This window comes from Molossus molossus, unplaced genomic scaffold (assembly GCF_014108415.1).
Source record: "Molossus molossus isolate mMolMol1 unplaced genomic scaffold, mMolMol1.p scaffold_m16_p_9, whole genome shotgun sequence".
Lineage (NCBI taxonomy): Eukaryota > Metazoa > Chordata > Mammalia > Chiroptera > Molossidae > Molossus > Molossus molossus.
In genome coordinates, this window is record NW_023425403.1 from 86,994,918 (window position 1) to 87,010,416 (window position 15,499).

Sequence of the window (15,499 nt, forward strand, 5' to 3'; positions counted from 1 at the left end):
GACTGAAATCTATAGGAGATTCCACACTCCCCCTCTTAAAGGCTGAAATACAATTACCGTTCAAAACAACAGGAGAGAATATTCATATAATTGGATTACTAACCAAAGGCGAGTCTTCATACACAATAAGTCCATCTTTAACAGAAGGCTGAAGAGTAAGGGTTTGTACTGTGGTGTCCCTAAAGTTAAACCAACACATTTTATAGTTAGTCAGAAAATAAAGTGACATTTTATCATGAATAAAAATACAACACAAGAATACTTATTTTCTTTTTGTTCATCATCCCATTTTTCCCCAAAATGAATAAAAATAGCAGATGAAATTGCATTCAGCAACAGTATTTTTTAGATGTAAATATGAATTACATGGGTTTGGAATTAATCCAGGTTTACAAATTATCCAAATTCTTTACTTTTTCCTTCCAGATAAAAAGACTGATCACTTCTCTTTCCCTTGTGACCATTTCACTCCTCAAAATTACCTCTTAAGGGTGAAGAGGATAAATTTAAAAAATATATTTGTATGATATATACATGGTTTATATTTTAAAATAATTTTGATGGTGATTACTGACATGTTGACATGCCAATTAAAGCAAGTCTATGAATTACGTGTTCTGGCCCTGGTCCAATCTGCCATCACTAAGCAAAAGCCAGACCATCTCACCTCACTCCAGGAACCAAGGGATTTTAAACATTTCTGCTGTGATCAGGCTGTGATCACACTGTGATTTACAGTCCATTTTATTTTCTTAAACTTACCTGCTACTATTTACCCGACGCCCTCTCCCCGCTTTTAGATATTCGGAAGTATTAATAGTAAGCTATCTTGATGTTATGCATGCCTCACATGAGGAAATATGTTCACTCCACCCATGAAAATTCTTGTCAAAAATGTGTTCAGCCCTGGCCGGTTTGGCTCAGCGGTTAGAGCGTCGGCCTGCGGTCCTGAGAGACCCGGTTCGGTTTCCGCTAAGGGCGCGTACCTCGGTTGCAGTTTGTCCCCGGCCCTGGTCGGTTGTGCGGGTGGCAGCCACTCGATGTGTTCCTTTCGCATCGATGTTTCTCTCTCTGTGTTCCTCTCTCTCCCTCCCACTCTACCTGAACAAAAAATGGAAAAATGTCCTCGGGTGAGGATTAAAAAAACAAAACAAAACAAAAAAAAAATGTGTTCATAAACTGCAGGTGGTAAGTAGGTCCAGACATTTTTAAGGGAATCAATTTTATATCTTCACCTTTTACATATGCTTTATCTTAAAAAAAAATATCCTATGGCCATCTTGATCACATCATATACAGAATTACATTACTTTTAAATGTAAGTAACTTCTTTCTTTGCAAGTTCAGAGTTCTGTTTTTTTCAAACTACCCTACCACTTATTTGAAGTAAAATACAAAGTTACAATTGTGTTGTTTTGAGTACATATTATGTGTAAGACACTACTTGGAATGGGAACTTCAGACTTTAGTGCTATAATTTCTGAAACTTCTACTCAAATTCCAAATTCTACTATAATTTGTTAAGATGATAAAATGTGTATCTATTAGAAAAAAATAAATACCACATGAAAATCACAAACAAAACAAACTTCAGATACAACACAAATTTTGGCTTAGCAAAACATATTTAATCAAAATCAAGTCCATTGTGTTGACAGGCAGTAGTGAGGTGGTGGAAAGAGGACTTTGGAATCAGACCAATCAGGATTCTAGCTCCTGCCAATTATTAGCCATATGATCTTGGGTAAGTAATAAAACCCACCCAGGAGGCTCATTGATAGAACACTTGGAAAGTATCCAGCACAGTATACGACAGATAAAGAGTGCACCTGTATGTCAGCTTTAACTATTGTTATTGTTATTGCTGCTCTTATGACTGAAAGTTACTTGCCTAACTTCTACCTAATCTTCAAGTTTTTATCATAGACAGTATTTACAGAAAATCACCTCATTGATCCTTTAAAGGCCAGGTTAGGTGGCCTTTATGTTCCCCTGAACCCTGTATCTCCACCTGTTTTAGCCCTTAACACCCTATACTGTAGTTGCTTATTATAGTATCTATCTTTCTTTTCTTTTTTTTTTAATCCTCACCCGAGGACATTTTTTGATATTTTGTTCAGATAGAGGGGGGGGGGGGGGAGGAACATCGATGTGAAAGGGACACATCAAGTGGTTGCCACCCACATGACCCAACCTGGACCGGGGACAAACCGCAACCGAGGTACGTGCCCTTAGCAGGAACCGAACCGGGAATCCCTGGACCGCAGGCCGATGCTCTAACCGTTGAGCCAAACCGGCCAGGGCTAGTATCTGTCTTTCTATACAGACTATAAGATTTAAGAGTGTGACCATATCTGCCTTAATCTACCCTGTCCCCTCATCCTGTTCCCAGAATCTAATGGATGTCTGGCTCACAGGAAGAATTTAATAAACATTTATTGAACAAATGAATGAAATGAACAAAATGCTAAAAGCTGAAAATCAACTGTAGCTTACAGTGTAACATACAGTATATGCACTTGCAAATTCACTGGATCATGGGACTCTTTTTTTAAATAGATAATCTGGAACTAGAGAACCTACTTTCATAAATGTTGAGTTTGATTAAGGCTGATTCTCTTAGAGGGAAGGGGTCCTTCTCTATTCATTTGTAAGTGTGTATTAGAAAGTAGTCATGTTGAGAAGGACATTTAGGGTTCACTAATCAAGGGACTAAGGGGCAAACTTTTATGTCCATCATGGACTCCGATGAGTTGAATTTCACTTATTATTATGGCAGGTGACTTCTGTGTCAGAGTCTTCAGGGTGTGAGCAGATATGCTGGCAATACAACCACTGACATTTGAAAATTCTAGACTACTGGCCCTATTTTCACCTGGCTTGAAAGGCTTCTCCATCTAATTTGGCCAAATGGTGACTGATTTCCTTAGTTAATTCCCTGGCAGTCTGGCATACTGCCATCCCTGACCCCTATTCCAAGCTCCCAACCCCATGATCCACGCTCTCATGGAGTTAGTGCTAGTCCCGTGATTTACTGCTTCCTATGGCCCTAGCACTATACTTTACAAAGAATCTATTATTATTCTTTAACCTTCACTAAAATTCAAATTAAAATGTGTCTAAAATAAAACCTTGGGGGATGTTAAGGAAAGTGAAAATATATTGTGACAATTTATTGGAGCTTATTAACTTTTAGTATGAATAAAATATTTCTTATGCAATATAATAATATATGGCCCTATAATTGTTTTCTGTATTCCTGAGTCTTATAAGTTTACTGTAGGACATACTTTATGCTATCTTCTGCTAAAAATTAATTTTTAGAGTTTTAAAAAACCAAGAACAGGATTTAATTAACCTTACTTAAATTCACTGTTAATATTCTAGCAATACAGAAGGGGGTGGGTGAGGAAGAGAAAATGATGTATTCACACAGATTTTTATAGCAAGATAGTGAATTTCTCACTTCAGTTGTCACATATTTAATAGGCAACGACATGACACCTTCCAGCACCAAAATGGAAAAAGAAACTTGTAGCATTGTTGGTAGGAAGGAAATCCAGTTATCTTAATAATTATAGTGTTTCACTGCAGATTAAGAATAGAAAATTCAAGCTGAATTACAACTTTAAAAAGGCAAATAAAATTGCTCTATAATACTTGAATCCTCATAGCGTCAAATTAGATTCTGAAAAGACTTCTGACCAGAAGTCAAAACCATAAGCACAAATCAGATGACTTTCAAAAGGGACTACAGATGAGGATAAATCCAGATGGGAATTTCTAAGATAAAAGTGATGTTTGTTCTTTTCTTGTTATTGATCCTTTTGTCTGATATATGAAAAGCAAAGCAAAGGCTGGTAAAAATACAGAAAATAAACATTAATTTTAAAAAGTAGGTTGGCTTATATTTCAGTAAGTTTCCCACATTCTATAAGAGTAGAAAACAACCGACTATCTTCTGCATAGTACTTAATACAAGAAGATTGTTGTTCAAATATCCTGTAATGTTATAAACTTTGACTTTGTAAGTGATAAGGTGACCACTGTTGTCACTGGTAGCATATGAATTAACTCTTCAAGACTGATTCTTTTTCAGAGTATTTGGTTAAAATTATTGTTCTGTATTTATGAGCATCAAGGATCAAGAAAAATTAATTCTCCATAAAAATAAACAGTAACTCTAGGAAAACATTTTATTTGCTACAATTTCCATTCTATTATGATTTCTTCCTCTCAGGAACAGCTTTGAAATATAAGGATATAAAAGTTTAAATAGAGTTGCCCTGGCCACAGGGGTTAGAGCGTCGGAGCGAAGGGTCAGGGGTTCAATTCCCGGGTCAAGGGCATGTACCAGGGTTGCAGGTTCGATCCCTGGCCCCAGTTGGGGTGATGAGGAACACGACCAATCGATGTGTCTCTCTCACATCAATGTTTCTCTTTCTCCCCCCACACCCCTCCACTCTAGCTAAAAATCAATGGAAAAATATCCTTGGGTGAGGATTAATAAAAAAATAAACAAATAAAAATAAAAGTTTAGGTAGAGTCAACAATTTCAACACTACTGGGAGAAGAAAAGTTAAAACACATCTAGTCCCATTTCCTCAGTCTCAGGTTTAACAAAGAGATGGCTTCCCAGTACGTAACAGTTACCAGTTAGTTGCCTGACGAAGTGATCAGAATGTTCCACTAACTGCTGACGTTTCTGTTAGCACCGACGGTTCTCAGTCTCCTGTCTGACACACCGACGCGGCCCATCAGTGGGGGCCCTGGAGTAAAGGGCACTCAGAGAAATGTGCTGCTCCACTGCCATGTTCTTTAAACCCGTGACTTTAACGTTTTTTAAAATTGGAATAATTAATGTTTCAATAGTAATTTAAAATGATTCCAGAAGCAACAGAATTAGATTGTATAAGAACCAGGTTTTTTGTTTGTTTGATTGGTTGGGTTTTTTTTTGGTCAAAATAAGGGAAGAAAATGGGCTCCTAGAGAAAAGGCACAATCTGTCCCAACTTGTCGCTTGTAACGGTACATTAAGCAAATATCCTCTAATTTACTGAGGAGCAAAAGATCTCAAAACAGTGATGTTTGCTTTGAGGACGATATCTTAGTGAGCTGTATATTAATTGGTTTACAGTTAACTTTCTTTTAGAAAAACAATGATAGTTAAACATAAGAGTAAAGGAAGAAATAGACAGTTTCAAATAACTGACAAGAATCTTCTCTAACTTTAGAGTTCATTAAAATAAATATGGCAAGAGTCCACTCATTAATACAAGCCAAACACGAGAGGAAAGATATGATACGGCGTATAGGAGGCATTTAACACACTTAAGAATTAACCGACTTTGAGAAACGTCTGGGCTCTCCACTGACTAGCAGCACACCACCTTCCCGCCCTGCCTATAAAAAGCACATTTATTTCACCGTGTTCAGAAAGAAATTTCCCCAGGGCCTCAGACAGAAACAGTCATTATTATAAGCAGTGTTGCCGTCCAATACAAAAAAAAAAAAAAAAAAGGAAGACACGAATAAGCTATAATTACTGCAGCGATAATTAAAAACCAGCAGTGGCCTAAACCTGAATTCTCTCAGTTTGGTCCGTCACTTAACCTCCTGAAGCCCAGATTACTCATCTCTGCATAGGAACTTAAAATAGAACACAAGAGGGAATATAGCAGAGTAAACGGTAAGGAAGATAAAAGTGGAGAGAAACAGCATTACAATGTGTGCTTTGAATGCTTCAAGGAAAAAGTCCTTTCACTATGATAAGTAAAATATAAACTTCTACCACAGTGACTGAAAAGACTCCACCTCTTAACATAGTTGTGGAGGATAAACAGTTTGGGTAGCAATCACTCATCGATAATATGACCAGCTGCAGGAAACCCTAACAAACCATAAAGGGAAGGAAGACACTGGGGGGTAATATTTGTGACAGGAAGTCTACTGTGATGCAACACTGCTCTTCAGAGGCAGGTGCTTGCTGGGAGGAGCAGGTGAAATAGCCACAGCCAATCATCTGATGGAAGTCAAGCATTTCAAATCTGCTTGCCCTTCCACTGCACCTCCTAGCACTCTATTGACACCATTTTTAAAAATCCTCCAATATTCAAAGCCATGGGATCAACAAACTCTGAAAGTTTTGTAAGGGCTGACACTCTAATCACTGAGCCAAACCAGCCAAGGCCTCTACTCAGTTTTTTAAAAGGAATAGAAGAATGAAATGCAGATTAAAATACAAAACTGAATGAGCATGCAAAGATGCACACAGACGGAATCAGAACATGAGGCTGGTGAATGCTGTGTCCACTAGATAAATCTTTACCAGATGACACAGTATCCAGTAAAAGACTCACCAGTGGGTAACAAGATGAAAGTGTTACAAAGAGTTGAAATTTAGTAAGTAACCACTTTTATAATATCAGGACATTCCAGAATCATTCATTGAACAAATATTTATTGAACACCTACTAATGGGTAGTGCTTTAGATGTTGAAGTACCTGTGAACAACACAGATAAGATTCCTTCCCTTGATGAGCTTAGATCAGCGATTTTCAACTGGTGTGCTGAATTTTTAAAACACTCGATACCTCACTAGTTTTAGTTAGGAGCACTCACCTCTTTCCCTTTGACTGTAAAACAACAACACAACAACAGCCAATACAACAATAGCCATCCAGTGTGAATGAATCAAAATTATACCACTTTTTTTTTTTTGTCAGATCGGCAAATAAACGTATTTTTTTGGTGTGCTGCAGAATTTTAGTAATTAGTTTACATGTGCCTTGAGATGAAAAAGGTTGAAGATCGCTGACCTAGATTTGTATTATATTTATGTGGACTTATTGATTGTACCATACTAACAATGAACCACCTTTGGTACAGTATGAACTAGATCTTGCATAAGATTAAATATAAAGATATTTTACTGCAGGCAAGTCAAAGAAATGAAGTTAAAATAAATATTTTTGATCACTAACACAGCTGACAAATTGCCAGTTGAGTCCACCAGAGGCATCTCCGTGAAGCTGGGGAGGCATGTCTCTTTTGGTTACTAACCCCGAATACATTCTTCATGTCACACTTACTACCTAAAACTTCCTATGGAAGTTGTGTTTTGTATATCTCATAATATTATTTGATATATTATAATCCGTGAATTATTTGATCCTCATTTCTGGTTGTTCATCAACTAGAAAAAATTCCCAATGCTCCAATTTTAAATGTATCACACTTTAACTACTTGAGTCAAATAGAAAGTATATAAATAAGCATTATATTTGGAGAATTCTTAACTTAGAGGAAATCATGTTTAAGGTTTACCTATTTTAAGTTTTACGATAGATCTTCTTAAAGGTGAACACTGCAGCATCGTGAGAAAGCTAGTATGTGCTGCCTTCAGCAGCAGCAGTCCGCCCTCCTTTCCCCTGCAGCCTGTTCTCCAGCCAGAGCCATTTCGAGGGCAGAGGAGAAGGAGCAGGCACCACTGAGGAACAGAGGGCAGAGGGCAGAGGGCAGGGCAAAGCAGCCCCCTGTGCACATTCCTTGTCGTCTTTGTTTTAGCTTAAAGCTTGGGGGAGATTTTGAACGCTATTACATAACATGCCCAGTTGTTTCCATACCACCGTGTTTAAGGCACCACTGGGAACAGCAACACGGAGCTGTTGTCCTGAGCCACCACCGTCTGGAAGCTGGGTAGAGCGAAGGCAGCAAGTTCAGCATCTGACTGCCCTTCCCCTCTGGCCTCTATCACGCTGCTTGGGCCCCAAATTAAATGAGCGAGTGGTTTGAAATGGCAATCGTCTTCACTGCTTCACGCGCTGTGTCCGGACAGTCGCCGCGCAGAGCCGCCAAGGCTGCGAGAGGCTGTGTGGACAACACCGTGGGCCCCGAGCCGGCGGGCAGGCCAGCATCCCACCGTTCAAACACACGAACCGCTAGCCCTCTTGGGAATGCAAGTCCTCTCAGCTCTCCCCAATCTCTTCCCTCTTTCAGAATGAGTGTGAGGGTGTGGTTCATTTGTCCTGTTCTGTCATTTGAGTTTAGGTATAGTTGTTATTCATCACAGGTTATTCAGAAAATCTCCAAAGCCATACAAAAAGAAAAACTCACTTAATACATCGATGAAATTTTAAAGAAAAGGCGTGATGAGAGAGGCAAGGCTGGAAGTAGGCTACTGTCTATCAGTGCAACTCAAATGTCAACCTTCTCAGGGAGGCTGTCCTGGCCGACTTGTTAAAAACCTTTAACCCTAGGCCTGCCCCCTTCCCTGCTTTATTTTTTTCCATGACACAACACTAACTGACACATATATTTCATTCTCTCTCTCTCTCTCTCTCTCTCTCTCCAGCAACTAGAATGTGAACATGAACCTGGGGTTTTAGCTCGTTTGTTCCTGAGGTGATCACTCATGCTTAGAAAGTGACCAGCATATAACAGATGTTCAATAATGTTTGTTGAGAGGATGCCTTCTAGTCAGCTACCTCAGTCACGCACCCTGAGCCCGCACTCAGCGACTGGCCGTGCCTTAAAGCACTGTGCGTACGTGTGTGTGTGTGTGTGTGTGTGTGTGTACTTCTGGGAAGTTTTTCTCCCCTCCTCCCTCCCGCCTCCGCCTGACAAACGGGGAGGGCCCATTCCTTGAAGGCTCAGCTTAGACGTGGCCTCCTCTTCAAAGCATCCCTTACTGCTCACTTCTATCCTCCCAGTTGAAATAATTGTTCTATAGAAAGTACTTTACACTTAAGAAACATTTCAGTTGTTCATGTAACTGTCTCCTTACAAGGCGTACCATCTACAGATGAGAGGCTAGCACCTTTCTTTACATGCCTAATGCCTATTATTATGCCTCACACCTTCTAGGTAGTCAACAAATGTTTGCCCCAAGAATGAATGAATGCATAAGTATACTAAACAATATATATAAAGCTAGTGGTAAAGTAGATTATTAAGCCTGAAGTGTTATAGCATGAATAATTCAGACATTCTGCTCTGAAGAAGCTCACATGAGAGAGATAGATACAAAACAATTTAATATTATTCATGTCAGCAGGTGATAAGGGCTATAATAAAAACAAAAACAAAGTTAGTGGGGACACAGAGGAGAAGGCAATTAATCCTGACTGAAGAGAACCAGGTCTCAACGACTGAAAATGATTTTAACTGGCAAGGATGAGTAGAAGGTGCTTCAGGCAGAGGACAGACAAACACGTAGAAATGTGAAGGTACAAGAGAAGCTGGGAACACACTGGGTATGTCTAGAATGTACAGAGGGTGGAGGGGAGTAGACCTGGATAGGGTGAGTCGGACCATACAGCTTTCTTAAACATCACACTCAAGAGTCTGACTTTCCCTTCATGGAAACAGAGGGCCAATCTCCTGTCCATTTCAGAGACAGGACTCTTACTGACATCTCAGAGATGGATGGGAAGGGTGCATTAATTTGTTTGTTTACTAAATGTGTCTCGAACGCTCGCCGGACTCCAGACATCCTGCTGGAGGGAGACAGTGCAAAGACAGAGCCCTGCCCTTTAGGAGAGCTCAGCGCCTGAAGGGGAGACGAGGTGGGAGCAGGCAATTGTGATGAAGAATGACACGGACAACTGCAGAGCCTGTTCTAGGCCAGTGCTCTAAGCACACTATCAATAAAAGAGTTGTCCTTTGAGAAGATACATTCTAAAACATAGAAAAATAAAAACCAAAAATGAGCTGGAGTTGAAAGCAACACCTTAAAAGTTTGGGATTTTGTTAATAATACAAAAAACTTTTCTTTCTCATTAAAAATTAAAGAAGGCTTTTTTTGGAGAGAACAATGTGATTAATACACTGCATTGTGTGATTTAAAGGTCTAGTCCTAAATTCAGTTAATTTTTATACATGTTTTAATGACTATTACAGCTGAAAAAGAGTTCACAAAGACACGAAGATCTAAACAGAAGGAGTGTAATATTGCACTCCCTATAGCTCAACATAAATTCCATTTACCAAACACACAAAGGTTTTTATTATAATTAGGTTTGGGACTCTTCATTTTTCCTGATGTCCATCAGTGATTTGCAAACTAATGGAACAGTGCCACATTTTACCTTTTGAATAAATGGGTCACTGAAACTTTTCATTTATAAGATTTTAAACACGTTAGGAAGTTGTTTCAGTGTGCAGACAGGAGACATTTTAGGGGTGGATACTCTGTTTCTACATTTCGTACTTCTGACACCATGTGTGTGGGTTGTCCACGCTCAGCAATGCTCTGACTCTCTGCAGACACCAATGGGGTGCCCCACAAGTCGATTCAATTCTCATACTAACTACACAGCGGAATTAGCGCATACCCCCTACAGATTAAGGGTTCATTCCCATGAAACTGCCCCACTTCGGATGCCATACTTGGGCCTCCCACACCTCTGATAGACTAGCTATAAATCAGGGGTCCCATGACCCCCTTCTAGGTTCGATGCCTTGTGGAGCAGCCTACAGCTCTGAGAGAGGCCCTTTGCTCACTACTGCCGGTTTTCTAGAAGGGCTACAGCTCAGGAAGAGCCGTGCGGGAGCTGCACAGGGCGAGGAGGGTGGGGGAGGCAGGCGCCGAGCTTCCAGCCCTCTCTGGGTGCACTGAGCTCCCAGCCCCGCAGCGTAGTCGCCAACCTGGAGGCTCAGGAAGAGCCGTGCGGGAGCTGCACAGGGCGAGGAGGGTGGGGGAGGCAGGCGCCGAGCTTCCAGCCCTCTCTGGGTGCACTGAGCTCCCAGCCCCGCAGCATAGTCACCAACCTGGAGGCTCTCCCAACTCCACTGTTTAGGACTTTTATTGAGGTTCCATTAGGTCGGTGTGATTGATTAAATCATTGGCTACTGTTGATGAACTTACTCTTCAGTGGGCCTCCTCTCTCCTTGCCAGAGGTGGGGGGTGGCCCCCATTCTGAAGCTATCCAGGAACCCTACAGTCACCTTAGCAAAATAAAAGACTAATCACTACAGAGATTCCATGAATCTTAGAACTGGGGATTAAAATAGAATATTGTATCAAAAGACACCTCTAAACTCAAAAAATGGTGAGGCTTTTAGAAGCTCTTGTGCCAGGAATGGAGACAAGGCCAAATAAATATATATTTTTTTATCCTCACCTGAGGACATTTTTTGCATTTATCTTCAGAGAGAGTGGGAGGGAGAGAGGGGGGAGGAGAGAGAGAGAGAAACATCGATGTGAGAGAGACACATTGACTGGCTGCCACCCACACAACCCCAACTGGGGCCAGGGACAAACTGCAATCAAGGTACATGCCCTTAGCAGGAACCAAACCCAGGACTCTCTGGTCCACGGGCCGATGCTCTAACCGCTGGGCAAAATCGGACAGGGCTATATTTTTTATTTAATATCACAGGGGGACATACATTATTTTCAGCCACAATAACAACAATTATAATGGTTATAAATATCTGATTTAAAAATGCTCTCTCCAGAGATTGTTAAGAAAGTTATTTTTCTCCTTTACTGCTAAAGAATGACCTTTACCTCAAAAGGTCAAATTAAAATTTGTTTTTAATTTTTTTTTATTTACTAATTTGTTTTTGTTACAGATGTTTCTCATTTTTCCCCCATTGGCATCCTCCTCCCCTTCTCCCCCCCCCCCCCCGTCCCATCCCCAGCTTTGTTGTCTATGTTCATTGGTCATGCATACATGCATGTAAGTTCTGTGGTTTATCTCTTCCCCCCAAACTCCCTCTCCTCTGAGGCTTGTCAGTCTGTACCCCACCTTTATGTCTCTGGGTTAATTTTGTTTAGCAGTTTGTTTAGTTCATTATATTCCACAAATAAGTGAGATCATGTGATATTTGTCTTTCTCTGCTTGGCTTGTTTCGCTTAGCATAATACTCTCCAGGTCTCTCCATGTCATCTCAAACGATAAGAGAGCTTTCTTTCTTACAGCTGCATAGTACTCCATTGTGTACATGTACCACATCTTTTATATCCATTCATCTACTGATGGACACTTGGGTTGTTTCCAGATCTTAGTTACATATATTCTTTCTGATTGGTGTTTCAGGTTTCTTAGGGTATATTCCTAGAAGTGGGATCACTGGGTCAAATAGCAGTTCAATTTTTAACTTTTTTAGGTAACACCATAGTGTTTTTCACAGTGGCTGCACCAGTCTGCATTCCCACCAGCAGTGCACTAGAGTCCTCTTTTCTCCACACCCTCGCCAACACTTGTTTGATGATTTGTTGATGGTGGCCATTCTGACAGGTGTGAGGTGATACCTCATTGTTGTTTTAATTTGCATCTCTCTGATGATTACTGATGTTGAGCATCTCTTCATATGTCTCTTGGCCATTTGTATGTCATTTTTTGAGAGGTGTCTATTTAGGTCCTTTGCCCATTTTTTAATCGGGTTCTTTGTCTTCCTTTTGTTGAGTTGTATGAGCACTCTATATATTTTGAAAATTAACCCCTTATCTGATGCATCATTGGTGATTATGCTCTTCCATATAGTGGGATCCCTTTCCATTTTGATGGTTGTTTCTTTTGCTGTGCAGAAGCTTTTTAGTTTGATGTAGTCCCATGTGTTCATTTTTTCCTTTGTTTCTCTTGCCTTCGGTGTTGTATCAGTGAAAATTCTGTTGTGTATGCTGTCTGAGATTTTGTTGCCTACATTTTCTTCTAGAATTTTTATGGATTCACGAGTTACATTTAAGTTTTTTATCCATTTTGAGTTTATTCTTGTGTATGGTGTAAGTTGGTGTTCTAGCTTAACTTTTTGCAAGTAGCTGTCCAATTTTCCCAACACCATTTATTGAAGAAACTGTCGAGTCCACTGTATGCTCTTGCCACCTTTGACAAATATTAATTGAGCATATTGTCTTGGGTCAATTTGTGGGTTCTCTATTCTGTTCCATTGATCTATCTGCCTGTTCTTGTGCCAGTACTGTTTTGATTACAGTGGCTCTGTAGTATAACCTGAAATCTGATAATGTGATCCCTCCAATTTTGTTTTTCTTTTTCAAAATTGCTGTGTTTTTAATTTTTAAAATATCTATTATATAGCATCTCTCTAGCAGTCATTTAACATACAGAGGAATCAAAAATTGTGAACTTTTAAAAAAAGTGTGTTTTTATTAATATTTTGATTTTTTTAGAGGGAGAGAGAAAAAAAAAACACATTGATGTGAAAGAGAATCATCAATCAGCTGCCTTCTGCATGCTCCCTCCTGAGGAGTGAGCCCAGAACCCAGGCATGTGCCTTGTCGGAATCGAACCAGCAACCTTTCAGTGCCTGGGACGATGCTCAACCAACTGAGCCACACTGGCCTGGGCCAACTGTAAACTCTTGACTTTGTAAAAGACAAATGTATAGGTCTGACAGATCTTTTCAATACAATGAGGTTATAAATCAGAGTATGTAGTTAAAAGATTTTCAGTCAACTGCTATTTCATTATAAAATATTGCATAAGTCTGGCTTTACTTGAAGGGTCTTGTTTTATGCTATATCAAACTGGAGACATCCTAGATTGCGCTCTGTGCAAGACTACTTTCTACTTCGTTATGGCAATGCTTTGTTTTGAATCCTTATGTATTAGTAACAGTATTCAAGTAATACAGCAGCAGAATTTTTAAGTCCTTGGTGGAAAATGATATTCAGTTATATAGACTGCCACTGAGAGTTGGTAAAAAAAAAAAAAAATCACATTCAGAATGTGTGTCTGTGTGTCTAATATAAAAGACACCTTTGCTGTTACAGATTGGAAAGCCTGTAGCTACCGCTGCTTTTTTCCATTTCACTTAGCTGTGCGTTCAGCTCTGCTCAGTTCCTGATTTCGTATTCTAATCAGGGAATGCCATGCATGACTCACTGGTCATGCTCAAAGAGGTTATACATCTCACATTTGGGGATTTCTGACAAGCCCCATATATTTCTGTCCCCTTTCCCTTCATTTCCTGATTATCACACCAATCTTCCCACCAGTTCCAGCATCCCTGGTAACACTATCCCCCCGGGGTGAGGCGCTAGTGAGGCCTGGTACCTTTGTGTTGGCTGTCCTATTGCAAACTGTCACTAGCCCAAGTTCTCACAACCCTCCAGTCACTGCAATCTGCAGTGGTTTAAGGATCCACCTCACATTGCGTCAGTTCGCCCACTGAGTCCCCAGAACCGACAAAGCTGCTATGCCACAGGCCTCACTGCAAATCCCATGACAATTACAAAAGTCGCAACTGTCACCAAACTGAATGTTTCTGAGTTCTGTTCCCCAACTAGTCTCCCGTTTACTTCTATCACATTACCCTTTAACAATTTTATACCATTTCCATTATAGCATGGATAGTATTGTTTACTGAGTTATTTGTTTATTGCACACTTCCTCATTACCACTAGAAAGAAAGCGTCTCTATAGCAATGGCTCTGTCTGCCTTGTGATGAACAAGGCCCAGACAGATCTAGGGACTGCACTCAGTAGAGACTCAATAAAGCTGTGCTGTAGTCGCTGCCGCAGGTGCCCCGCCCTGATCTCCTTTACCACAAAATGAACCCGTCACCCAGCTACTGCAGGGCTGACTTCTGGAAGCTCACGGCTGTACGCTCTCTAGAGAACTGCCCTCACCTAAAAATGCCTGGGAGGGTAGAGGCCTCCCCTTACCCCTCTCCTGGGGGCAGCCCTTAGTCAGTGACTTAATGACATGAGAGCAGGCGGGATAACGGAGTGTGCCATTCACGCTCCAGGGCTCCCTGGGAAGAGGCAGAGGCCAAACTTCAACTGAAACCACCTCTTCCACAGCCTCATCCTGACTCCTGCCCGTCCCTACAACTCTCACCTGAAAGCTCTCCCTCTCGCCCTGGCCAGTTTGGCTCAGCGGTTAGAGCATCCGCCCATGGACCAAAGGGTCATGGGTTTGATTCCGGTCAAGGACATGTACCTCGGTTGTGGATACTTTGATCATCAGGCCTGGTTGGGGTCGTGTGGGAGGCAACGGATTGGTGTGTCTCTCTCACACTGATGTTTCTCTCTCTCTCCCTCCCTCCCACTCTATCTGAAAATAGAGAAAACTTCTCCCTCTAAAGTCACTTACACAAACATTTCCATCTCTGGCTCTGCTTTTAGAGTACTTGACCTAGATATCTACTGACTGTTTGGATCAATAAATGAAGTTAAATAAAGGATTGATTCTTATACTTTTCAGCAAGGCTCTTAATCCTTCTTGCACCAGACACAACAGCTACATCTCAGTTAACAGAAATTACTGAACAGTGCTGCGAACTGGTTAAGAAATGGCTAAGAAACTGGGTTTCACCCCATTAAGAAACAAATCCACATACTGAACCTAAGCTACCCTCTTCTGCTTATGTTGTCACTGCTACTAACATCTGAAAAGTCTGGTACAGCAACATCTGCATCACGTATAAAGAACAGAACTTTGTATTGTGCAACAATTTTTTTTTACATTTTAATGAATAAAAAAGATTGCTGGGCCATGGCCACTGTTGCTCAGTGGTTAGAGCATTGA

At 40.6% G+C, this 15,499-nt stretch overlaps 1 protein-coding gene across 2 annotated transcripts in view; it reads right to left on the reverse strand.

Moving 5' to 3' along the window:
- Positions 1–15,499, reverse strand: part of VWA8 (von Willebrand factor A domain containing 8) — a 391,316-nt gene that overhangs the window by 184,964 nt on the left and 190,853 nt on the right. For both annotated transcript variants that reach the window (XM_036249886.1, XM_036249887.1), the window contains exon 22: positions 104–179. In XM_036249886.1, the coding sequence (XP_036105779.1) occupies positions 104–179 (76 nt within the window). The remainder of the gene's footprint in view (positions 1–103; positions 180–15,499) is intronic.